Consider the following 27037-nt stretch of genomic DNA (forward strand, 5'->3'; position numbering starts at 1 on the left):
ACGATGTTTTTTTGACCTTTTATGCCATACTATACTATGCCGTTTTTTGGCATTTTTCTGCCATACTATACTATGACGTTTTTTGGTATTTTTATGCCTTTCTATACCATGTCGTTGTATTCCTTGCCATACTATGACGTTTTTGTGCCCTTTTATGCCATAATATACTATGATGTTTTTTTGACCTTTTATGCCATACTATACTATGACGTTTTTTGGCATTTTTCTGCCATACTATACTATGATGTTTTTTTGCATTTTTATGCCTTTCTACACTATGTCGTTGTATTTCTTGCCATACTATGATGTTTTGATAACCTTTTACGCCATAATATACTATGATGTTTTTTTGACCTTTTATGCCATACTATACTATGACGTTTTTTGGCATTTTTATGCCTTTCTACACTATGTCGTTGTATTCGCTGCCATGTTATGACGTTTTTGTGCCCTTTTATGCCATAATATACTATGATGTTTTTTTGACCTTTTATGCCATACTATACTATGACGTTTTTTAACATTTTTCTGCCATAATATATTATGATGTTTTTTGGCATTTTTATGCCTTTCTACACTAAGTCGTTGTATTCCTTGCCATACTATGACGTTTTAGTGCCCTTTCATGCCATAATATACTATGATGTTTTTTTGACGTTTTATGCCATACTATACTATGACGTTTTTTGGCATTTTTATGCCTTTCTACACTATATCGTTGTATTCCTTGCCATACTATGACGTTTTTGTGACCTTTTATGCCATACTATACTATGACGTTTTTTGGCATTTTTATACCATACTATACTATGACGTTTTTTGGCATTTTTATGCCTTTCTACACTATGTCGTTGTATTCCCTGCTATACTATAACGTTTTTGTGACCTTTTATGCCATAATATACTATGATGTTTTTTTGACCTTTTATGCCATACTATACTATGACGTTTTTTAACATTTTTATGACATACTATATTATGATGTTTTTTGGCATTTTTATGCCTTTCTACACTAAGTCGTTGTATTCCTTGCCATACTACGACGTTTTTTTGACATTTTATGCCATACTATACTATGATTTCAAATAAAAATAAACAATCCTGAAACCATTTTCTAAAAACTTGCCAGCTTTCAGAAACACGACTGGAGAATTTGGAGGAAAAAAAAACAACACTGACACTGATGAGCGACATATTTCTCTATTAATCCTCATGAAATCTTTACAAAATTGACATTTACAGGGTCATCAGTGCTAACCATAGAGCAAAATCAAAAAGTATTGTACTCTTCTGAAGTCGTAGCAAAAGGTAACAGTCTTTTACATCAGTCTCATTATTTACAGCCTTGACACCTGGACTACAAACAGATGACAGAAACAAATGCACAATGCTTCTGAGACACGCATTACTACAGATGTGTACAGACATGATAATGGGTGGAACAAGCAGATAATAAACATCATTTGCTTATGAAGACAGTCTGATGGCAACGTGACAGGAAGTTGATAAAAACTGGAAAGGCATTTCTCAGCCAGTGTGGTTTAGAGTTTTTGGCTAAGGGAAAGATGAGTTACCTGCAGAGTTTAAGGCCAGTTTCACTATGTTCTTATGCTCATTACAAGATCATTTTAAGTGCAGAGAAAAATAATACAGTCTGACGGGACAGTCAGAGGCAGACAAGGACAGTTCTTTTTTTTCGTCTTGTCATTTCTTCGCCTTGCCTTTCCCCTTGCCTTTCCCTTTGCCCTTCCCAGACTCTTCTTTCTTCTCTGTCTTTGACTCCTTGGTGGCCTTGGCCTTCTTCTGCTGCAAAGAGCAACAAAAGATAGACGAGATATAAACTGAGAAACATAAAGAACACAATGTGGGTTTCAGTTTGCACATGCTTATCGCAGTTGGAATGTTCTTACCTTGATCATAGCGTCAGCTTTGAGACCTTCTCCTTCATCCTCAGACTCCTGAACTCCGTTGTCCATGTCATCTCCTCCCAGCTCTGATTCCCCACCACCTCCACCACGGCGGCCCTTCTTCACAGCTTGCAGGGAGTACGGCGTCAGGTGAACTTCTTTGTTGTATGCACGCGTGAAAGCTGCTTTGACCTGGGAGGATAGTAACAGCATAGATGTCAAAATTCACTGCTTGTTGAACATCAAACAGGGAAGAGATAAAGTCAGTGTATTTTATTTTCTGACGTGCGTTAGAAGGCGTAGGATTTGTTGAACGCAGATGATTACAAACATGATCATCACAAATACTAAAACACAAAGGGGAGTTCAACACTGTGGAAATCAGCATCAGACAGTGCCGGTATCACACTCTGTAATCTTTGCATCTTACACCGCGATACATGCAGCTGTTCATTGTCATATCTTGGGTTACTTTTTGTGAGTTGTTATGATCTGTCTATATTTTGTGATGCTGATTCTGTGTACTGAGCATTTTCTTCTTCCATTTTGTACCAAAAACAAATTCCAAGAACTCTATCACATGGCCTTTAACATAGGGCTGCAACAGAAAATAATTTTCATTATGGATTAATCTGCTAATTATTTTTTTGACAAATTGATGAATCATTCTGTCATATCTGAAAATAGTGACAAATGCCTGTTATAATTTCCATCAGCCCAAGGTGATCTATTCAAAAGTCTTGTTTTTTTTGACCAACAGTACACTTAGATATTCAGTTTATTATCATATATGACAGAAAAGTATCAAATCCTTACATTTAATAAGCTGAAACCGGCAAATGCCAAACAAAGAAAAAACTATAATGATTATTTAAGTGATCAATTAGTCAATGGATTGATGCAGCTTTACTGCCAGCCAACCAAAAAGGCCCAAACTAACTATGGTATCATTCCTTACATTTCATTTTTAACCACTGTTTCAAAGCAAATCACTAGACTCCAAACTATACCCGACCCCCACCTCCTCCTAACCTTAGAGTCCAGTTTGGAATAGGGGTCAGGCTGTCCACCCCAGACGCTGATCTCCATGATGCTGTCCACGTCCTCCTTTATCAGCTGGTAGTCATTCAGCAGCTGCACAGCTTGACCGGCACCCTCTGCTCCGTGCCTCTGAAGTGGGCTCAGCAGCGCCTGCCTTAGGTAGTGCAGGTAGTCCAGGTTCACCGCCTGTCTGCTGCTGAACGTCCTGCAGGAGCCAAACAAGTTAAACATTCCGTGTGATTTTGTGATTGATGAACTGTAAAAAGTTTCTTTTTAAAAAAAAAAAAAAAAAAAAGGTTCTACTCACTTTAAACTCATGTGTGAGGCCAGCTCCTGAACAATACGGGAATGTTTACTGGTGGAGGAATTCTTGCCAAGCCAGCTGGGGAATGTGGGGAACTGACTCATGTAGCCTCTCATGAGCTCGCCTGGTAACACACTGGCATAGATGGCCTACGAACACAGAGCAGCACAATGATGAAGCTCTGGTGCCCCAACGCATAAGCTTGTGTCCACTTAAATGCCATTGCAAGGTCATTAGGTCAGTGCAAGAATAAATTTGTGATAAGGTGCAAGTGTGTATTTACAATAATGTTATATTATATTACTTTTAGTGTTTGCTTTAAAAAAAAAAAAAAAAAAAAGCCAGTTTAAAAAAAGTAAATGCCAGACGTCACATATCAATCTCACACATAATAAAGAAGAGCAAATATAATGACAAGCTGTACTTAGAGTATGTACTGTTGTGCATTGAAAAAGAGCCTATTTCAGAGGCCTTTGATTACTCGATTATGTCAAATTACTGTTATCAAAAATATGCCATTCCTCCGCAGTGTTCCTGTAAAGCATCAGAGACAAAAATGCAAACAGCTGCAAGTTATGGGGACCCCAAAACTGCAACTACACTTCAGAGCTACGGCGGCAATGTAGATACCACATGGAGACTGGTTTTAATGGTTCCAGACTTGTGAAAAGCTTTTCAGCCACATTATTCAGTCGTCTGTTTCGTGCCTGTTTGACAGGAGAGATACACTTTTATTGTAAATCAAAATCGTGTTGTGCCTGAATGCATCCTGTGTTAGAGGGTGGAGTCGGATGAAAAATTTAGAAAAGATGTTCAGGTTCGTTCTCATAGGCCATTTGACGGTCATTTACAAGGTGCTTACCCCAGGGTAAACAGGCAAGCTGTAATCATGGTAACAACAACTGCGTGACAGGGTAACACAAACTCAGTGTCTCAGCTTACACTAACGGCGTCAGGCTCGGTTCGGGTTTGGACATAAAAACACAGAATGCCTGTCAGAATGGGGCCAAGCTCATGTACAACTCTCTCAGACTTGGGTCAGGTTGGTCTTGACAGAAATATGCAGCCTGCACTGCACTCTATCCTGTGTAGACACTGATGGAGGACTGAAGCTGCTGCTGCTGCTAACGTGCTGCCTTCACTACACCGCCTGTGTAGACATGCGTCTGTTGTCTTCTTTTCAGTAACAAACAACTAGCATAGGCAGTTCCACTGCAAACCTTCTGCTCACTGTCACCATCGCTCTCCACCACAGTGAATAAAAGAATTAAAACAATTACTTTGGCTTTCAATAACTGTTCACCACTACTCTCCTACTGAGTGGTGAAACAAGGCCAACTGTTCCATCACCATTCTATATCAGTAAGTGAATGAAACAATGTCATGTTTCCTTTGGGGGACATAAAAAAAGCACAGTGTGGCCTGATAATGAACAACACAACCATCTACTTTAATGTTAAAATATACATCGGTCCTCACACCAGAAAATGGTATAGGAAATGGATAATTTCCCCTTAACCTCTTTTGTTTATATGTGTGCATGTGTGCGTGTGCGTGCATGCGTGCGTGTTACCTGGGTAGGCAGCAGTGACCAGTTCTGCCCAGAGCGGATCCGTCTGTCCACCAGGTCTCCGTCAGAGATGGAGTCCGCTGTCTTGCTGAGCAACACCAGGTGGGACTTCAGATCTCCACTGTGGCAAGAGACAGACAAGAAAATGCAGGAACATTAAAGGAATAGTTCATAATTTTTGTGAAATATGATCATTTGTCCTCAGGTGGAAGCAGCTGGCCTCCCTCACCCAGCAGCCGCTGGACGGACATGCAGGTAGTTCTCTTGGACGAAGAGTGGTGATAGCGAGTAGTCGTGGAAGAAGAGGTCAGACTTGTCGATGAGGCTCATGTGGGCAGTCTCCTCCCCCTTGGTAAACACCTTCCTGCAAACGTCAAATGGCCCCAGTTTCATGTCCTTGCGAGCTCTGGCTGCGTCAGACTTGCACTGGTCATACGTCATCACCTTGTCTTTAGCTGACCACATGCTCAGGTTGTGGATCACCTGGAGAAAAAACAGCAAGCATGGTTAGAGGGCAGACTGAGGAGTTAAAACCTCGGTATAAATGGACTTTTATGGTACTTTGTCGTTGTTACCTGTCGGACATCCTGATTAGAAGCAAGGATAATTTCATTAAGAGCTGGGGGTGGGATCTTAATTCCTTCTTTGAAAGCGATGGACATCATGGCTCCCTGAAAAATTGAAAAGGAAAGGGAGAGGGAAAAGAAATCATGCAAACATCAAAGTGTAAGGAGACACCTGATCCCAACTGTCTGTATTAATAAGTATCTTTAAAAAAAACAGTATTATTTTATAGCCTGTTTTAAGATATTATCCAATTGCTTACCACCAGTCATTAAATACACTACTTGGATTCACTCAGCGTTAGTGTCTTGTATCAAGTTTTAGGCGTTTTATTTGAATTTACTAACAGAGGTTGGACAGAATGTGTGTGTGTGTGTGTGTGTGTGTGTGTGTGTGTTTACCTTTATCTGTTCCACTCGCGGCCTCTGGAAGCGCAGATCGAAGCAGTAGTTGGCCAGTGACCTGATCTTCTGGTGGTTACGATCGTTGCACATGCAGATGATGGGAATCTTTGAACTTCTGATCAGGCCGATCATCTCCTTCAGGAGGCAGGAGATCAGGGGTTAGTATCAAGAACTCATGGTGGAGCTTAAGGGCAGCTGGAGTGGACTTATTATCAGACTGAATTTCTATTTTGTGTCACTTCATTATTCAGTCTGACATTTTGCTAATGTTAGTCGTTTTCTAGACAGAGTTTGGAGAGAATTTTGCAGTAAACGATCAATAGCAAGTGATGTATCCATCTCCTAGCTGTTGCTAGGAGAAGGTAACTTTAATAAAACATCCTGATTACAGAGTTGTTATTTCTGGAAATGGACAAAATTCTGGTCGAACTATCATAAAAATATGTTTATTTACCTGGATTCCTCCTCGGTCCTCATTGCCAGCCATGCCATCAACCTCATCCATGATCAGGACGTGTTTAGTGCTCACAGTCTGAGACGTGCCTGCAAAACACACACACCAACAGTTACATACACCACATAGCGTACACTTGAATGAATCACATGTTGCGTTAATTCTCCAGGAGAAAGGAATTTAACCTCTGCCTGAAAAAAACACCTGAACAAGACAAATTTCTGCAAATGTTTACATTTCAGCAGCAGACTGAAACACTAAGACAGTAGATGTGATGTGCTATAGTCAAAGTACTGTCAGTATTGTTTTTGCTCCCTTAAAAAACTTGGGGAAAATATTAGCACACTGCATCACAGGAACAAGATGATGCTTTGCAGGAGTAGCAGCCAAGTAGCAGCTTCACAATAAAAACCTTTCCATGAAAATTGTTTTTCTTGTGAAACAAGCATAAAAATGTAGTTACAGTCAGTGGAGTAGAATAGCTCAGTGAAAAATTAAATGTTTAAATCTGTAAAATTTAGCAGATAATACAGTGATTAAAAATGTACATGAACCAATGTTTGTTTATTGCACAGTTATCCATCCATACCACTGTATTTTGGAAAAATAGCTTGTCATTTTTATGTGCATTTGTATCTATAAAGGCTGATGTGGGTTCAAATTTGAAATGGACAGAAACACAGAGAGAGGGACCACCTTTGTAAAAGTTCTCGATGCTGGTGTTGTTAAGTGACTCTGCGACGACTTCCTTCAGACTGTTTTTGCTACGAGTACAGCTGGCATTCATCTCCACATAGCTGAAGCCCAACTCCTACAGGCCGACACACACGCACCACATGCACACACGCACAGACACAGAGTTAAAAGGAGGCTGAGGTCAGAGCAAAAAAAATTCTAAGGTTAAAACATTATTTGACATAGCTTGGAGTAATGGCTGCAGCAATACTTCAAAAGCACTAAAATGTGGATGTTTCCAGACTGACCTCACAGACCAGGGCAGCAGTGGTGGTCTTCCCAACCCCCGGAGGACCAGAGAGCAGAGCAGCTTTAAATCCTGATCCATCATCTTTCCCTCCTCCAAACTTACCAAACCTTGCTAATGTGCATTAAAAAAAAAAACAGCACAAAGCACATAGTCTTTAGCACAGGTACATTTTTCAGGGCTAAACTCATTGAAACAAATTGAGTTCTTGTTTTTAGTTTGTATCATTGATACAAACAAAGATAAACTGCTAATCTGCTACCTGCTGGTTTGGAAGCAGTGCTCTGGTTCTTGTGCCAGTTCTTCAGCCAGCGCAGCAGCTTATTGGCACAACTCTGGTCACCCTGCTGGCCAATCACAGTCTTCAGAGAGTGTGGGCGGTACTTGTCCACCCACAGCAGACTGGCATCCTCCCCGGTCGGTGATGGGGAAGATGATGAACAGGTGGAGGAGGATGAAAGGCCCAGCCCCCTCCTGGCCGTGTGACCTGAGCCTCTCCCAGGTGGAGTGCTGCCAGCTCCAGTCTTGCCACCATAACCTTGTGCCAGGCCGGTCTTTGACGGGCTCGGGGTATGAGGGGACCTGGAATTACCCTTGGAGGGAGATATCTTCTGGGCTTTGGGGGTGCTCTTTGAAGTCCGGCTGGGTGGAGTCCTGGTCTTTGAGGCTTTGCTCTAATTGACAGAGGGGTAACAAGAAAACATCCCAAAAACAGTTACAGCACATCTGAATAAAATCCATCCATACATGTAGAGGTGAAATAATTAGTCATTTGATGAAATCACAGGAAAATGATAACATGATCAAAGCAACCATTTTCAATAATTGATTAATCTTTTAAGTCATTTTTCAAGCAAAAAATTCACTGGTTTCTGTTTTAAGTTTTACTTTACCATCTGTTGGGTTCAAATTTTGACACCACAACTTAAATTACCCTGTAGACAGCATGATACACTATATTTCAGTAGATACTCTGAGTGCTGACCTCAGCCTCTGCAGCAATCTCATACTTGGACTTCTTTCCTGGTTTGGTTCTGATCAGCTCCAACAGACCATCCTCATCCAGGATCTTGGTACCAAGACTCTCCGCCTGAGCAGAGTGGGACAACAGACTATAAAGCCAAGCTCTAACAGTGTATTTGGAGGCAGGAAAATGAAACAAAGTCTTAAACTGGTGTGATTGCTGCTGCTTGTGTATTTCTATTACTCTATTATCCGAGTCAGAAACCATAGATGCTATATAAATTATTCATATATCAATATGCGTGTAATTTCTTGCAGTTTGCTGCCTTTTAACAATATTTGCATATATTTGCACACTAATGTTCTAGTAACGAAAACCACAACATTTGAAAATTAGTAATTGCTGTGAGTTTTTAAGTTTTAAAAACCCTATACACATCCACTGTATTTCCAACAGGTCACTTGTGTTCAGTAGAAACTAGATTCAGATTACAAAAACACTCAGTATTGCATATAGTGACTGTGAGAAAGCTTATTATTATGGCATGTACATCTTATCAGTTACATACTGTGAAGTATTAAAGCCTAATGTAGAGATATTTTACGCTCCCGTTCACTCCCATTGCATCTTTAAGTCAGTCAAGATATTAAGGTTGATTAGTTTTCATATGATTATAAAGTCATTAACTAGAATTACCGCCTTGCAGTTGTAAGCCTCCGTCACCCAGCCAAGTTGCAGGCATGTTCACAATCTCCCTTTCCTGTGTTTCAGCATTGAATAATGGCCAGAAGTACATATGTTACAGTGAAGTTGACCTTTGACCATTTCGATATAAAATATTGTCACTTCATTATTCTGTCTTATTAGACATTTGTGTTAAATTGTGTCATAATTAGTGCGTGAATTCATGGGGTTATGGCCAAAAACGTGTTTTGTGAGGTCACAGTGACCTTTGAGCACTAATCAGTATTAATAATTCTGATCAGCTCATCTCTGAGTCCAAATGAAAGTTTGTGCCAAATTAAAAATCAAAAATTAGAAATTTCCTCAAGACGTTACTGAGATAGAGTTCACAAGAACGGGACGTACGTATGTACATACATATGGACGGACATGGATACCTCTGGCTGTCACTGGCAGGGAGGCATACAAAAATCATGCCAGTCAGTATCAGTGCTCACAGCAATCACACACATTTTCTTGAGGAAATTAATTTGTTTGTTGAAGCCAGGTTGGTCACCTTCTCCAGCTTCGAGACTCCGCTGTCCCTGCCCTGCACCACATAAGTGGTCTTTTTGCTGACGTTGCCCGTCACTTTGCCTCCATAGCGCTCGATGAGGGATTTGGCGTCATCTCTCTCCATGGACTCCAGGACCCCCGTCAACACAAACACACAACCCTCCAGACAGTTCTCTGCTCCCTGGAAAACACACACAATATACAGTCAGAGATTAAGACCGAGACAAAGACGGTGGTCAGCAGCTTTTCTGAAGGTTGATGTGTGTGTTGTTACCTGCGGGATTTCCTTGGAGCCCAGAGCTCGTGGTCCATCTCTGTTGAGGTAGTTTCTGTAAGCTGAAGAGTTGACTTTCTTCTTCTCAGGGTCATCAGGACTCGTGTTTGTGCTCTGATGAGAGACGGAGAGGAGGACATTTAACTTGCTCTTTTAATTGTTTTAATGTGTACTTGTGTAGATTTTCACTACGTGTTTTTGTGTTTAGTATTTTATCCCTAGTTTCTGTTTCAGTGCTGCACAGCCAATTGGCCTTTGGGGAAAAATGAACTGATTTATTGATAGATTATGTCCATTATGATCTGGATATGATACATTTCAGCTGTCAGACAAGGCATCTGCAAAACTCACCTCTGGTTTCTTGGGAGAAGTTTTAAGTGCAGTGGGTGTTGTTCCCGTTTTGGGTGTGAACTTCATGTCTGAGCTCGACGAAGTGAGGGGCTCCTTTCTGGGAGAGGTTTTAATTTTTGTGGGTGAAATGGGGGTTTTGCCCTTTGTCCCTACATCTTTCTCTTCATCCTTTTTCTTCATCATGGCCAGTTTGGAGCTGGCTTTGGCAGGGGCAGGGCTCTTCTTAGGAGACGGACTGATCACATCCTCCGACACGCTGCGGTTGGTCTTTGTGAGGCTGCTTGTGCTGCCAGCAGCAGAGTCTGTGCAGCTCTTTTTGGGAATTGTGGCAGGTGCTTGTTTTTCATCAGAGCCTTTACGAGCCTGGATGAGGACACACACAAATTTATATTTAACAACCACTAACATCAGTAGTGAGTTTGCCTTTTAATCATTGTGTTCTTTACCTTCTTTGCCTGTGGCTCCTCGTCCAGCATGGCCAGTGTTTTGGCAAACTCCTCGTCCTCATGGACCTGCTTTTCCATCTGAGTGAAGTCAGAAGAAGAAAGCGAAAGCATGAGAATAGAAAAGCAGAGGCCAAGTTCAATGACAATTAGCAGCAGCAGTGAGAAGATTTTTTCTTTCAAGTATTCAAGCAAACATTATATCCCCATTTAGAATTTCAGGATTCCTCTAAATGATTCATGACAACTTTTATCCCTTCACAAACATTATCAGGCTTGGGAAACACGGACTCCTCCAGCCATCATACTCCAACAGGCAGACACAAAGGGTCATTTTTAATTAGACAGTAATAATACTTCTTTTCATTATCAATTAATCTGCACATTATTTTTTTCAGGTTAATCATTCTGTCTATAAGTTGGTGAAAATTTGATCAAAGTCCAAAGTGACTTCATCAAATAACTTTTTTTAACCAACAGTCGAAAAAGCACAAGAACTGGTTCAATGAACAAGCAGCTGTTATGCCGATCAACCTACCTCCATGTCCTCTTCCATTTGCAGCTGTCTGGCGATTTCCTCATCACTGATCAGATCATCTGTGTCCTGAGTTGGCTGTGGAGGAGATGAGTTTTTACAAAGTCAGTTGGTTGTAAAATAATGATTCATTTAAAACAGTAATGAAAGACTGACAAAAGCGGCTCAATAGGGAATCAGTGGGTAACACTCAGAGACAGTCATGACCTTGATTGTTTTGGATATAGAAGCAGTGCATTATCATTTGTCTGTACTCACAGCCTTTCGTTTGGTGCTGGCCACCAGCTTCTTGTCTGAGCGCTGAATGGTCCCTCTACCGAAGTAGTCAAATACTGAGGTGGGGGTTTTTTTGGGCTGAGGGGGTGGAGCTGATTTAGGGGTGACAGGTTTGGGAGGAGACTTCACCCCAGTTTTCCCTTGTGTGGAGAAGGGCTTGACAGGAGTCTCGGCCCCTGAACGAGGACTCCCTGCATCTGACTTTGTCGGTTTGGACGTGTCGTTCTTCTTGGTCTTGGAGACCTTCTTCAAGGATTGAAAGTTGTCACTGTCCGAGTCTACAATCAAAAAAGAGAAATACCCTATTAGAACAGAGCTTTTCCTAAATGAACCACACATCATTCCTCAACTTTAACACTCTTGAGTCTCCCCAGTTTTTAACATGAATATTTGAATGCTTTTATTTTGTTCATTCCAATTCTTTACCTATTCATTTTCATTTAAAAGCTGTTTGAAATTTCTCTGTAGTGATCGTCATTTTTATTTTTATATGTGTGCTAGAAATAAGATGGTGGATTTGACAACAGTAAGTAAATATCCATAGAAAGGACAGAAAAATCATGAGTGGAGATGTATCTAAGAAGATAGATTTTCTTTTAAGTTAGCCAGGAAAATACGAGAAGTAATCAGAACAGCTCCAGCATGTACAATAAGTCTGAAATGTGATGACAAACCATCACCTGTTTCAGAGACATACTGCACAGGATCTTTTTTGGGAGGTGTTGATGTCTTGCTGGTTTTCTGTTTCTCTTTGGGGGATTTCTTTGACTTCTTCACGGGCTCCTCCTCCGAGTCTGGACAGAAAGACAAAGACGAGTGGTGAAGAAAAGATACAGGGACAATGAAGAGCAACGTGTCAAGCTGATGCTGGTGTAAATCATCGCTGATGAAAAAATAGTCCAGTATGTGGACTTCACTTGAAGTATCAGCTTTTTTTTTTCCAAAAACAAATCTCTGACAATCTTTAAAAACTCAAGAGATAGTTCAACAGCACTTCCATGTGTTTTAAGGTTTTTTCCAGTATCCTCAAAGACTGTTCAAACCATCTGGATGAAAAACATAGTCATAAGGGGAATTATGTAGCAGCTCGAAGTCACACTTACCTGACTCTATAACTGCATGCTTCTTTCTTTTTTTCTCACTATCCTTGCGCTTCTCGTCAGTTTTGGGGCTTTTGACCTAAACATCATAAACCAAATTTAACCCTGATCAATACAACAATGAAACAGAGGAATCCTTATACAATAAGGAAGGCAGAACATAACAATGATGCAAAAGTTATCTCACGATGCGGGAGTTAATAGGAAAGTTTAAGGATACTTTAATGACAATATGGAGCAATGGATTGTCAAAGTGCTAGAAATCTGAGTTAAAGCCTTAACCTGTTAGTTTGGTGAAATCTTTATTTTTTTGAAGATAAAATATACATATAATTTCTCCATCCAGACAACAACAGACCTCGTCTAGCTTAAAAAAAACCTACATTTATACTTATCAGACCTGGACCTCCAGACAAGTCCAGACTAGACTGTTATAGAGTGTAAAGACTGTTCAAAACACAATATGCATTATAGATTTGTGGCAGTGTCATAAGTTAATATTATTTCCTTGCCTTCTTGGTCTCTTTCTTTTTCTGTTTTACCACCTCATCTGGAGACTGAGGCTTCTTCTTCTTCTTCTTCTCCTCCTCTGCCTTCAGGTTTCCATTGGGGGCTGGTTTCTGCACCGCAGCCTTCCCTGCAGTCGGTGCAAAGAACCGCCTGATGTCCTGTGTGCACACAGACAACATGTATGAGAAGTTCTCCATGAAATCAAGCACACAGCCAACCGTGTCCATGTGTTTACATTTTGAGGGTTTCACTTTGTGGCGTGGGTTGAGGAGGAAAACGTATAGTATTAAATGAACACACCAGCAGATAAATATCAACACGAACGAAGACGATCATTATGTGTTCATGGCTAAACTTAAAATAACAGGTTGATAAGTCTATCCTCTTTAGCTGCAGCTAACCCCGCGCAGCGTCGTTTTCACTTTAATTAACCTTCTACACATGTACGGCTCACTGTCAGAGCTGTGGCGTAGTATTAAAATCTGTAACGTACCATTGTGAAGACGTTTTTGTCGCAGCTTTAGTTTCAGGTTATTTTTTTAGAAAAGTCGGACAATCCTGTTTGCAGCCGCTTGGCGCGAAGCGGGACTCTGTGGTCGCCCGGAGATGACGAACAACCGGGAGTTGGTCTGTGTGCGCGCTGTGCGTCATGTGCGTCACTTAGCGTGTGATTTGTTTTTTAATAAATGCAATAAAATAAGGAATCTCCAGATCAGTAAATGTGTCATTGTCACTCGGTGTCATATATTACCAAGGAGTTGCAATGTATACACGCACATATACATATATACATTAATAAATGCACATTTATTATTAGAGATAATGATATATGGAATAAACTGTACAGTAACAGCCACATAAACCGTGAACTATGAGTTGAACTATGTTACATATCCTGCAAAAAAGCATATTGGTTTTCTATTCTGGGCGATATACAGTAGAAAATAGCCTTGCTGTATTCAAAACAAAAACTAGACAACTATAGATTATGTTTATGATTTTTTTCTATCAATAGGAAATGGGAATTAAAGTGCAGATTGGTGTATTTGATGTGATGATGTCTCTTGTGAAGTTGTATCTTGTGGTTAGTGCAATACAAGTGAATTAGTGAGTTATTGTTGAACTCAAGCAATATGGCACTGAGAAAACTTTCACTGATTAATTCTCTTTCATTCACCAAGTGAGCATGACCTCACTAGAGAGTTCGACGTGTTGGCTGGTGCAAACTTGACTGACTCCTGTGTGTTTGGTGTTTAAAGGTGGCAAATGCTGGGACGCAGATACTGGAAACATGTGCCAGGACATCCTAATGATTTCTGAGATGACACAGAGGCATTTGTTACCATCAAACACACCTTACACATAAGATACTGTAACTGTTCAATGACTTGTACACGCCAAGAGGCTCACAATGACAAAGTTGACATGCTGATGTTTGGCAGGTGAAATGTTTTGGCCATTCTCACATGCACCAGGTGTGTTGTCATGAACCAAAGTATTGGACAAATTCGTATTTTGACCCGATGATGTGCTTACATGAAAAATCATCCTGAAAACTTGAACGTCTATCATTTGAACGTCAAGACAATCTGTGCAATGGCAGTCAAGACTTCTGAAACATTTTAATTTAAAACCAAAATGTCAACCTCATAATGGGGCTAGAAGAAAGGTCAGGGAACCACCAAAGTAGGGAGAATACAGGGGCCACATATGTCTGTACAAAATTTAATGGCAATCCATTCATTAATTTTTGAGATGTTAGACCAAAGTGGTGGACAACTGACCAACATTGCCATTTCTAAAGCAAAAAACAAAAACACTCCCAATTACAACCCTGTCTTAAAGAAATCACATTTGAATTAGACTTTGTAGTTTATTTTTTGAGCTGTGTGACACTGCTCTGAACTTTGGGGGGAAGCTGCACTGCTGCCAGCGAGTAAAATGACATTCAATTTGTTTGAACATTTATCTACTGCAGCTACTACAGACAATCACTAGAGAGATGGGACTGAACTGTTGTTCACAAAGTATTGATGGTATGTAGCCTTGTTGATATAACCTCATAGTAAAATAACACAAGCAGAAGAGAGGGGACACTGGGATTAGAAGGAGTTAAATCTGACTGAAGACTGGCCATGAAGATGGTCAGCTGCAATTTACTTGGCCTTAAAAGTTGTCAATGAAAAAAGTTAATTATAATTATATTGTTTTACATTTGATCCATAAAAAGGGTGAAATACTTTTAGGAAACAATCATAAATGTTCCCATTTATTCACATGTACATGTCTAGGACACTACAAATGTGAACAGCAGCAAAGCAACAGGTTAATATCAGTTACCCTAACTTGTGATTCTAGGCTGCAGATTCAGTTTCCTTTGTTCACCATTTAACTATAATTTTGTATTAATAGTTTTGAGTTGATGTCACTGTTGTTCCATTTATATATTATCTTGCATTTTTATTCTTACAAAACTAATTTCACAAGTGCCGTTTTAATTAAACCCACTTTGACCTGCAGCAGAGCAAGTCAAATAAAGAAAGGTGACAAACAACCAGGAGAGATAAATTGGAAAAGTTGGTAATTTATTGGTCATAAGAGAACATGGTGAATATTTATTCGACTTCTGGCTCCACCACAGTGGTCTTCTCGCTGATGTAGATGCCATCCAGGAACTTCCTGATGTCTTTCTTTCTGACCGTGGTGGCCTGTTGGATCAAGGCCGCTGAAAAACAGAAGAGCCCAGTGTGAGGGGAGAAGAATGATCACATGCAGCAAACGGGCCTGCATGACATGAGCACCATTTAAGATGAGATAATTTCTTCAGATAATAAAAACAAGACTTATCAACTTAGATTTTAGATGCATGCTGTGGTTGATGTTGAACTAAACATCAAAAACAACAGGGCATCTTTCAGAGAAATAGGGCTGGGCAATAGTTTAATATTTGTAATCAGACAAATAATCAGACACTTGCTGACTCTTCTCAAATGTGAGGATTCAACACTGTTATATGAGAGCCAACTGAATGTCTACGTTTTGGATTGATGGTCATTCAAAAAAACATACATTTTTCTTTGGGAAATTAGAAAAAAATAATTTCACCATCTGATGGAAAACAGGATCAGCATATTGTTTTTAATCATATTGCCCTGCCCTAAAATCAAAATAGAAACAGTTTCTTTGAAAAACCAAGAAGTTAGAGCCACAACACTTTGCATAACTTGAAATTGCAGACATCTCTGGAACAGAAAAGAAAAGAAAGAAAAGAAACATGCCTTTACAATGACAGAGTGTAAGGACCATGGAAGGAAGGAAAAGAAAAGAGGGCTCCCCTGTAGGCTACAAGGGAGAGTTCGACGGCATTGTCTAACCTCTACGACTGCAGATGTAACTTTTACTGATCCGGTTCCACTACTGTTCCCTTCTCAGACACGTAAATACCGTCCAAGAACTTTCTGATATCCTTATTTTTGACTGTGGTTGCCTGTTGGATCAGAGCAGCTGGAACAGAGAGAAGTTGGGGCGATGAGCAGCACATCACAACACACAGGGATCACAATAATTACAGAGGGTTGAGGAGAGAGACTGTCAGTTTTGTTGTTTAGGCTCTGTAACCCAGTATACTGAATTTAAAATGAAACAACTAAGGTTTAATATGCAGCTTTAATGTAAGGCTATTTATAAGGAATAATTGTAATTAAAGTATATCATGTTTTGTATTTTAGAGTCAGTTGTACTCAGTTTCTTTCCTGGTGATGCTCTGCCAGGCTTCTACAGCACATTCACTCACTGCTTGTTGAAATACACAGGTTACAGTCAAGACATTAGGTTTTGGTCTTTGTTCAGGATCATTGTGCTGCTGTTTTCTCACTTCCTACACTGTTGACCTACAGCACCTATAAAGCTGAAAGTCAGCACTTCATCCACAAAGCAACTGTTGTATTTTAAGACCAATGTGCTGGAGTACAGAGCCAACAACAAGGAAACATGTCACTGTCCTACTTACAAACAGTACCGTTCTGTATACCAGTGGACATGGGGGGGGGTCTACATCAGTTGTCAGGGTGAAGGTGTTGGATTCTTACAGTGAAGTCTTACTGACTGGGTAAGAGAAACTGAACTGAGATCCACTGATGGCATGTTCGTACAATATGTTCCAATGTAGAGAATAAAACTTAAGTAAGTAGCTCAACCAGGGATCCAGGATCCCAGCCCCCAAGAGGCTGCGAGGTACATCTGAGGCTTTGAGATGATTAACAATTTTGTTCAGTGGAATTTTCAAATTTTTTTTTTGGACATTTATCATTAGTTTTTCCTGGTGAAATGATTATTATTATTATTATAAACTGTCACACACCAGAAATGTTTAGGAACCACTGACTTCTGATAAACACTAATACTGCTGGAATTAACTTAAATTTTACATCATGAACACCAGATCACAATTTTCTACATCATTTTTTATGTCTCCTGTCATAAAACCAGAAAAGTAAAACTCAGTTCAGGGGAATAATCTTTTCTGTAGAACAAAAGGGGGGAGGACTATACATGAAATCAGGATCTGACAGGATTAATTACTACACCATGGGACTGATGTGAAATCACTCTGCCAATCACATGCCACCAAGTTCATCATTTGTTTGATAAAACTGAAATTATTTCAGGTAACCTGCTTGAAGAACATTGATAATCTGCAGCATTCTACTGAATGTGGGCTCAAATATTGGGAAGGATATCAACAGGGGATAGTGCCGCAAATCATTCTTGTTCTAATGTGCAGATAAATTATTGTGCCATGTAGAACAGCTGCTGAGAAAAAAGATGAACAACGTACATGAGTTTGACACCAGCTCAACGTCGTTGCCCTCCAGCACCAGCTCGTCCTTCTGGGCAGCTGAGACTGAGCAGACCACACCTGAGATAAGGACAGGAAAAATGATTGTCACATGTGATCAAACCAATTATAGGAAGTGGAACAATGGACATATACAGCGCAATTTTCAAGCCAAAAACAAAAAATAAGTTGCTCAAAGACACCTCCACATGTTGACAGGATGCCCTGAGGATCTAACTGCAAACCCTCAAAATCTTAGCCACAGCCACCACAAAGAACTGACTCAATGGAGCATTGTAATTAATGACTTCTCAAGTATTTAATTCTAGACCTGAAACAATTAATTGGATTACTGAACAAAATATTATATTAAATTTATGTCACCACTTCTTAGAAAATCACACCTTACAGAAAACACTAGTAGTTTTGATAAGAATGCATCTAAGTTCCAAAACTACAATATTACTATAACTGGCACTCACCAGGCCTCATTCTGACACGGCGGATGTACTTCTCTCCCAGGAAGTTCCTGATCTCCACCAGAGTGCCAGTCTCCTGAATGACAACGTTGATGGGGAAATGGGCGTACACGGAGCGCATTTTGTACCGGAAACCCTGCAGTCAGAGGACAGGGAGTCACTGAGACGGACTGTAAAGGCTAACAAAATAAACTGTTCAACAAAAGCCAACATGATTTTTACAGCTACACAGCAGAAATCATGACTACAAAATTATACTAACTTCACCATCAAGGCTGGGTACAGAGATTATTATACCAGTTTGACACTGGTCACAGTCAATAACTCAAGACTCCATCAGAGAAGTTGAACTGAAATCTCACCAAAGTGACTCCCTTGATCATGTTCTGGACGTGGCTGCAGATGGTGCGCACTGTGGCCAGCTCCTTCCTGTTTCCCCACCATTTATCCACACGAAGCTGAGGAGGACAGCACAGCAACTCATGTCACTTTCATTAAACTGGACTAGTGCTGATACAGTTAATCTGTTCGTCCATTAACAAAAATTGTTAGCAATTTCATTCATTATTTAATCAGTGATTTGTCAAGCAATAAAGACACTTTTGAATTTTCTGCTTTTTTCCCCCCTTAAGTCTTTGTAATTTGAATTGTATTTGAGTTTTACTGGTCAGGAATGGAAGGACGACAGCGACATCTCTGGGATGTGACGATGGATATTTAACAAGTTACTGCCATTTTTTTTTAATTATCAAGTTTTATTTAACAAAATATTCATGTTTCAATCTATATTTATCAGACTGTTAACCCATTACAATAGAATGGATCAATAAGCTGAGAATTTCAGAATCAAGTAACTTCTTTCTAAACAACACTTTTGAAAAACACCATCTACCTGCCACTCTGCTCAAGTTAAGAAAATGTTAAGCTCACTTTAGCGGTCATTTGTCTTTTAAAATAGCTGATTATTAGCTACTTGGGCAGAGCAGAAATAAGCTGCTAGCACAACATATAATTAATCTTTAGGTTGATATAATTAACCTGTCAAGTAGATCTAGAGCAACAGTACATTTGGAGTTGTGTTTCTGGAGACCTGGCAAATCTAAGCTCAGTTTTCACTCTTCAGCGTTTATGTCTCCAATCAACTCCTGAGGAAAATATCAGGCTCTTTAGCTCCGACATGCTCTACTGTTTTCACCAGCTAGTGTGTGTGACGGCTCTTTGGTGCTGGACAGGTGTACAGTGGGTTATAAGAACTTTTTTTACACTGAAAAGAGCTGCCTGCTGCATCCAAAAACAATGCTATGAGAGTTGCAGGCCGGACAACTAAACAATGAGCTGAAAGTCACTATAACGCTGCATAAAGCCAAGGACAGCTGCTGATTCAGGTGATGATTCTTTGTAGGTTTGTCACTACATGGGATCCCTTTAACATGGACACTGTTAATCTAAAGTAGAGTATTTTTCCAAGTGCACTGTATTTTCATGAAATCTGCCTTCTTGCTCTTACCTTCTTCTGTTTCTTGCCCAGCAGGCTGAGCTCCAGGTTGATGTGGTTGAACTCCCTGACGAGTTTGCCACGGGGGCCCTTGACAATCACTGTCCGCCCCTTCAACCTAATCTCGACTGCACCACCACACAGGAGCAATGAGTTAAAAAAAAACAAACAAACAGACAAAATGGATGAGAAGCCACTCTCCATACAAGTTATAGAGATTATAAACAAACTTTTAGGATCATCACGATTGACTTCATAGATGACCAGTTTCTTACCATTGTCGGGGATGTCGACAGTCTGACTGCTGAGAATGGTCTTCATTCTGTAAAGAGACAGACAGTGTGTTTAATGCTCTGAAGCCCCTTACATCTCACATGTACCAACTGTCTTATCTTATAAGCTATACAGTGTGAGGTCAGGTTACAGCGTGCAGGCAGGTTATGCAGGGGTGGAGTGGCATGTTAAACACCTGACAGCTAGAATATATAGCGTGATCTCGTGTTTACAGATTTCTGATAGAAATGTGCTCAGTGTCAAACTGAATGCAGCCGAGCCACACTGCGAGAACTCAACTAGCGCTAATGCTAACGTGGAGCTACCGAACGTAGTCAGACCGGTGTTTCACGTGTTATTACTACACAGTTAAACTTCTCTCAACACGTTAGTGGCCGTAAATGACAACTGGAGCCACCCGAAGGTCATCTTATATAAATAATATTGTTCAACAAGCTGAGGCCTCAGCAGCGTCAGGCCTGAAAACAGACAGCGGAAAACTACTAATATATTTCCTCACAAATCTTCAAGTAAAGCCAAAATACAGCCTGTGTTGTGAACCACAACGCTCTCTGTGACTGACGATTTGAAATTAAAACAAAAATATGTTTAATTGCCACAGATGGAGTTAGATAAAACTCCGTGAACAATTTCTTGGATATCCTCACCTCGCCGGTAGCAGAGGAAAGGAAGAAGGAAGGACGTCACGACGCTGTTGTAGAGCACGTACGCGTCGTCATCAGGCATTACCAGACGATCTTAGTGTTGATCACAAATTGACGAAGTATGGATACACAATACTCCCGTCAAAAGTGTGGCTAAACACTTTAGAGGTAAAACTGGCAGCAAATACCAACTATAGACGCAGTTAATTTTTTTCTAGTTATTAGCAGCATTTTCTTCCACTTACCTGTGCCGCGTTCAGGTCATATCGGAAAAACTGCAAGCTCAGTGCGATCTTTAGTCTTCAGGAGATATCCTGATTTTTTTTGTTTTTTTGTTTGAGCTGTCACCTATGTTTTGTCTGCAACTTTTATGCTGCTGTTTTTGTTGTTTTTAACCGTAAGACGTATGGATATCGATTAACTCGGAGGTTTTCATATTTTCCTACTCTGCAGACATTACGTGAATATAACACCAGACCAAAGCAGCCGTTCGTCCAGGGTTTGTGGCTAATGACAAGTCGCCTGCTAACTAAAGTCATGGCGTTGCTGAAACAAAGTTGCTGCGTTGCTGGTCGTTTCTCCACAAACCACCTGTGGCTGAGTCCCAGATGCATCCCACATGTGAGTATTGCCACTCGGACATTGTCCAGTTCACGAACAGCGATGGTGTGGGTGATCTGTTAACGGGATCCGTCGGAGGTGAAGCCTGTGTCACGGGCCTTGACGTACAACCTGCAGTGGTGTATGTTTTGCAGCTAAGCTGCAGTGACTGTTCACATCAAAATAAGTGGCCGTGAACATTATGACCGTGTGTGAATTTAAGAAAAGACTCAGTAAAGTTGAGATACCAGAACTAACCCCCCGGTCCTGCCTCTACAGGTTTATACCAGCAGTCTATCAACTGTGGCCAAATCCTCCCCAGACCGGGCTGACAGAAAGAAGGAGCTTCTGAGCGACGACGGGCCTGATCTGCAAGACTTTATTTCAGGAGATCTGTCTGAGAAAAGCAAGTGGGCTGAGTACAGAGGCGCCCTGAAGAGACAGAAGGGAGAGAGGTAAGACAGAAGAGACATTGCAGCTGTGGTAAACAGGAGAGAGACAGTCGGGATTTTCAGCTCTTGCAGGTTCAAGAAAACCGTCTGTGAAGTGCGGTATGTTTGTTATCAGAAGGGTTCAAAGACCAGATCAGACTAAACCTTATCCCAGACTGTGTTGAGCTGAATCAACATGAAGGTTAAGTGTCCTTGAAGTCATAGTTTTAAGAGAAATAGTTGAAGGCGGGATATAAAACAGGATATAACATTACATTGATGCAATCGTTTATAAGCAAGCAGACAAAGTTTTACCGCTCCATTTGGCATCTTGTTTCTAGATCATCATTGTTATTTTAATTATTAAGTTGGACTCCTTCATGTCAGTATGGATACACAAGATTTTTTAATCAGTGTAAAAAAAAATCCTCATTGATTTACATGATTTTGAGGTTACATTACCATCTGATTATCGTATCCTTAAATATTTTTTCAGTTGAATTTCTGCAAAAGTTACCGTACCACAATGCGAAGGGACATATACTATGATAGCAGATGTCATCCACACATACATTGCACATTTACTGAATAGCTCTGTTATATCAATACAGGCTACGGCTTCCTCCTTGGCTCAAGACAGAGATCCCCATTGGAAAGAACTACAACAGGCTGAAGAACACACTGAGAAACCTCAACCTGCACACTGTAAGTTTCATATCTGTGAGTGCATGGATGTCAGTGTTGTCTAATTGGTGTGCACAGACATATTGAGACGTCTCAAATATGACCTTGGTATACGAGAGGCCAGGCGATTTATGGTACCACTGCTTATGTGTTACTGTTACAAAACTACTTGCCTTTTGAATACTGTTAACAATTTAGATATTGTTTGTCCACAGGGTATCTGCCGGTCTTGAAACGTGGGTTTTGTAGTTGTTTAGTCTGTCTTTTGTTCGTTTTGTCATTTTACACCCTGGGTCTAAAAGCCCAGTTCTTGGGCATTTGAAGATGTGTTTCTCTTGTCTTTGTCCTCAGGTGTGTGAGGAGGCCAGGTGTCCAAACATTGGGGAATGCTGGGGAGGAGGAGAATACGCAACGGCCACAGCCACCATCATGGTCAGTCTCCTGGCGAACTGTGACTCTTTGATGTGCAGCTGAATTCACTGCCAGTTATGGATTAACCTCTGATTTTCAACAAAGGAGCACTTTGATATCGTTTTCTGTACACTTGCTCTCTCTCTGTATACAGCTGATGGGAGACACATGTACCCGTGGATGCAGGTTCTGCTCGGTAAAGACGGCCCGTAAACCCCCACCTTTGGACCCAGACGAGCCATACAATACAGCCAAGGCCATCGCTGCCTGGGGGCTGGACTACGTGGTTCTCACCTCAGTTGACAGAGATGGTAATGACCTCCTATAACAGTGTATCCTCCCAACTCTTCCCTACTGTTACTGCTACTTTACATCATTGGCAGCAAAGAAACCTCTCTCAAAGCTGGAAGATAAACTGATGTAAAATTATTATGTATTCTGGACTTTTCTTAGCAAAGTAAACTCAGAGCTTCAGTCCATCTCTTTCCACACTCTTTTCCAACACACCATGCTTTATGTACAAATGTTTTTTTTTTGTTTTTTTTTGCCAACAATATCTTCATCAGGATGGAATCTGAGGTTGTTTCTGATTTCTTTAGATCTGTCAGTCACATGACTTATAAATCAGTGTAAATACCAACTATTCAGAAACATTAGTTATTTTCCCACAGATTTTAAATAAAGTTCACAAAAAATACAAATGTCTACAAATTCAAAATAATGGCAATAATGGCCTGTTCTAATGCCAGTTTTTCCTTTTTGTGCAGATATTGCTGACGGAGGGGCAGAGCACTTTGCTAAGACTGTCTCTAACCTGAAGGAGAGGTAAAGTGTCCCATCCCTTTTGGATATATTGGGAGTTTGTGTCTTAATATTTGTGCAAAATTAATAAATAAGCACCTTTGTCATCCTCATCCAGAAATTCTCAGATCCTGGTTGAATGTCTGACCCCTGATTTTCGTGGTGACCTAACAGCTGTAGAGAAGATCGCACTGTCTGGGTTAGATGTGTATGCCCACAATGTGGAGACAGTGCGTGAGCTGCAAAGGTACTTAGACTCAACATATTGCTTCTGTATTTTACCAGCTTGTAGTTTCTGTGTTTTTATAACATAATAATGCACAAAGTTAGAGGCTAAGAATCTATTTTCTGTTGAAAGTCTTAATGCCTTAAATTCATCAGATGTTCAGGCTGATATTAGTGAAATTAATCAAATTCATTCGATTAATGACAACAACAAACAGTTTCAATGAATTGTCTTTTGGTATCCTCCAGAGATGTTTCAAGAAAGATAAAAAATAATCTGCTCAGCAATATTATTTGTGTCTGATAGGTTTTTTCTCCAAAAAGTTGAGTGAACTAGTTAAAAAAAATCCTTAAAATGAGATCTGCTCTTTTTCCCTCATTGTAATATCCAGAATTTATGAAATTTATGAATATGCGAATATTGTTCATTTCAAAAGTTTAACTACTAGAGACGATATTTCCTACTGAAAAGTCCGTTCTCAGTGTATGTGAAATAGAGGCTTGAAGGTTCCATGTCGCAGTTGTTTAAGTTGCATCTTGACCGCAACTGGCTCCAAATTTGTTTTGATGTCACAAAATCATCTCATACGCATCCTGTTAAACAAATGAAAACAAACTCTGCACAAACCTGAGTCTGCACAGTGAAGATCAATGTATCCAAAGTATCTGTCATCAAGCCCAGCTGGTAAAAAATATTGTTAATATTTTCAAGATAGTCTTTTGTGTAGTTGTTTTAGTCTGTGTATAAATAAAAAGTTATAGTGTTGGTTACAGCTCTGCCACAAGAGGGACGTCTGTCACATAGAAGGAAGAAGGTAATACACACTACGACCAGCAGGTGGCACATCAGAGCCATTTCCCTGCTGTTAGTATAAATACTAGATGAACTGCAGAAGTGGAAACCCAGAGAAGACATTGTAGTGGTTTGGTAATCTTGGTATATGTTATCAGTGTAGGGATATACAGGATATTTACCTTTTGGATGATTTATTTCAATGGCTCAGGATGTTGTTCTGTCCCATCTCTTTCCAGGCATGTGCGTGACCCCAGAGCGAACTTTGACCAGTCTCTGAGTGTCCTGAAGCACGCTAAAAAAGTCAAACCCACTGTGCTTACCAAGACTTCCATCATGCTGGGACTGGGGGAGACTGACCAACAGATACGCGACACCTTGACCGGTGTGTACTTTCACTAGTCACACACACAGACACACTTAAAACATTCTGACGTAAACTACAATGATTTCCTGATCGCGCTGTTGTGCTGATGTTGCAGAGCTGCGAGAGGCAGGAGTGGACTGTCTAACACTTGGGCAGTACATGCAGCCCACTAAACGCCACCTGAAGGTAAGCTCCTTATTCTCTGTATGGGATTCTCCATTTACTACGGCAGCAGGGAAAAAGCACTTTTAGTAAAATGACAACACGTGTTTTGGTTTAGGTGGAAGAATACGTCACTCCAGAGAGGTTCGCCCACTGGGAGAAAGTTGGGAATGATATGGGCTTTGTTTACACAGCCAGTGGGCCACTGGTGCGATCCTCCTACAAAGCAGGTGAGAAACTTTACATAGCACATATACCATACATGTACAAGTCATAGAGAGCCCAGTCCAGTGCCATAAAGGACTACCTTATTCAAAATCCATTTTATTCTAGCTGAAACTCATTACTAAGATTGAGGCAGCAGCATAAAAGGTCAATTTCCCCAAACTGGAAAAAAAACCTTTCTTAACCCACAGTGACATCTAGACATGCAGATAGTTTGAGTTTTTTTGCTCAGGTTTTGAGATTGAGACCACGCTGAGGTCTGATACTCAAGACTACCATTCGTTATACTGATGTAGAGAGAAAAGGTGCAAAATACAAGAAGACTAAATTTGTACATTTTTCTAAACCAAATCCATCAGTTTTTTCCAAATTATTTATTTTAAGTTTTATTTTGAAAGGTGATACAGGGGTGTGGGGAGGGTGTGGGGAAAGAGGCATAGACATTATGATTTTCTGATTTCTTTGGGAAGTAATTATTGTACTGAATAATAACTATAATAGTAACTATAAAATGAAAAGTCTCACTACGATAACACTAGCCTTAAGTTGTTGAACTGAGAGGACATACGATTCATGTAAAACTAAAAAGTATGAGTCTAGAAGGACAAAATTGATCAGTTTTTTTTCTTTTTACAGGCGAGTTCTTCCTGAAGAATCTACTTGAGAAGAGAAAAGCAGAAGTCACTATAGCAGAATAAAAACCAGCAGCTTCTACAGTCTGCCCTGCATATTACCTTCATATATACTTTTAACTACACGCATTTAGTTACAAAATCAGCTTTACACTTGCAGCGGCACAATGCATTGTTGTAAACCATAGCACAGGAAACACATTTATCATAATGAGTAGGAACAACCTGTGCAGTTAAAAAGAAGCAGGTGGCAGTAAATAAGGGTACGGCAGTGAGTTGTTACTGTCTACCTGTGGCAACCCAGAGGTCTCCTGTACATTTTAGAAGGAGATCAAAGGGAACAAAGCAGTAAGAGGTCTGCAGATATGTAGATAACCAGGGTGCAGACTGTGTCCACGTGACCCTGCCAGGAGAAAATACAACCTGGTGTGAGCGGTAGCTGTAATTTGCCATCTCTGCACCTCAGGGGCCCCTAAATTACACCCACCATCAACTCCCTCCCCCTCAGGGGCCATGGACTTCAAGTAAAGAGCTACTGACCTTTCACAGCGAGCACTCTGTTTATGAGTGCTTTGATGTCTGCAGTTTCAGGACCAATGATTTAATCAAGCAAGAGGGGTTTTTTGCTGTTGGTTTGAGGATTCTTGCAGCAACTCAGAGGTAAAATTACATGATACTATAACAAATCTATACCTGCTAAGGACTCCCTTTAAAATTTCTATTTTATTACACTAGGAAAAAGAACAAGTAGAGCCCAAATTGGCCTCTCGTCAGGTACGTCATATCAAAAGAGCGACTTTTGACACATCTGTATCTAAAGAAGAGGTCATTTGGGCTCAAACAGTGCTTATTCTAATGTACTAAAATTTAATTTTACACCTGGACAAGAAAGATGTATTTATTTTGCACACTGACTGTTTAGACAAAACAAATCTTTAAAATGTACATTTATATTTAAAGAATTAAACCTCCTCAGTCTACATTTGCTGGTTTTCACTTCTGTCAGTTTTTTAAAAATCAGTTTAGAAGGAACAACACA

General features: G+C 40.3%; 3 protein-coding genes across 3 annotated transcripts; 1 reads left to right on the forward strand and 2 right to left on the reverse strand.

Moving 5' to 3' along the window:
* Nucleotides 1-1186: 1186 nt before the first annotated feature.
* On the reverse strand, nucleotides 1187-13503 carry rfc1 (replication factor C subunit 1). The gene is made up of 23 exons (XM_022758519.1): nucleotides 13412-13503; nucleotides 12954-13076; nucleotides 12412-12463; nucleotides 11989-12102; nucleotides 11291-11586; nucleotides 11036-11110; nucleotides 10501-10578; nucleotides 10055-10417; nucleotides 9704-9817; nucleotides 9431-9610; nucleotides 8212-8316; nucleotides 7489-7900; nucleotides 7228-7340; nucleotides 6941-7055; nucleotides 6245-6333; nucleotides 5788-5925; nucleotides 5398-5493; nucleotides 5052-5305; nucleotides 4826-4943; nucleotides 3256-3401; nucleotides 2940-3153; nucleotides 1911-2099; nucleotides 1187-1806 (listed from the first exon to the last, which is right to left on the reverse strand). Exons 1-23 carry the CDS (start codon nucleotides 13412-13414, stop codon nucleotides 1705-1707), a joined length of 3489 nt encoding a protein of 1162 aa, XP_022614240.1. The 5' UTR covers nucleotides 13415-13503; the 3' UTR covers nucleotides 1187-1704.
* Nucleotides 13504-15482: 1979 nt separating this feature from the next.
* rpl9 (ribosomal protein L9) lies at nucleotides 15483-20112 on the reverse strand. The gene is made up of 7 exons (XM_022758545.1): nucleotides 20005-20112; nucleotides 19742-19857; nucleotides 18597-18692; nucleotides 18238-18370; nucleotides 17756-17836; nucleotides 16293-16422; nucleotides 15483-15643 (listed from the first exon to the last, which is right to left on the reverse strand). The coding sequence occupies exons 1-6, from the start codon at nucleotides 20048-20050 to the stop codon at nucleotides 16316-16318; spliced, it is 579 nt and encodes a 192-aa protein (XP_022614266.1). The 5' UTR covers nucleotides 20051-20112; the 3' UTR covers nucleotides 15483-15643; nucleotides 16293-16315.
* Nucleotides 20113-20771: 659 nt separating this feature from the next.
* On the forward strand, nucleotides 20772-26980 carry lias (lipoic acid synthetase). Its single transcript, XM_022758482.1, has 12 exons — nucleotides 20772-20835; nucleotides 21121-21288; nucleotides 21547-21722; nucleotides 22310-22403; nucleotides 22734-22814; nucleotides 22948-23104; nucleotides 23561-23618; nucleotides 23713-23841; nucleotides 24852-24997; nucleotides 25095-25165; nucleotides 25260-25371; nucleotides 26003-26980. The coding sequence occupies exons 2-12, from the start codon at nucleotides 21178-21180 to the stop codon at nucleotides 26062-26064; spliced, it is 1197 nt and encodes a 398-aa protein (XP_022614203.1). The 5' UTR covers nucleotides 20772-20835; nucleotides 21121-21177; the 3' UTR covers nucleotides 26065-26980.
* Nucleotides 26981-27037: the final 57 nt, after the last annotated feature.

The sequence above is a fragment of the Seriola dumerili genome, unplaced genomic scaffold (assembly GCF_002260705.1).
Source record: "Seriola dumerili isolate Sdu_G_001 unplaced genomic scaffold, Sdu_1.0 BDQW01000301.1, whole genome shotgun sequence".
In the NCBI taxonomy this organism is placed as follows: domain Eukaryota; kingdom Metazoa; phylum Chordata; class Actinopteri; order Carangiformes; family Carangidae; genus Seriola; species Seriola dumerili.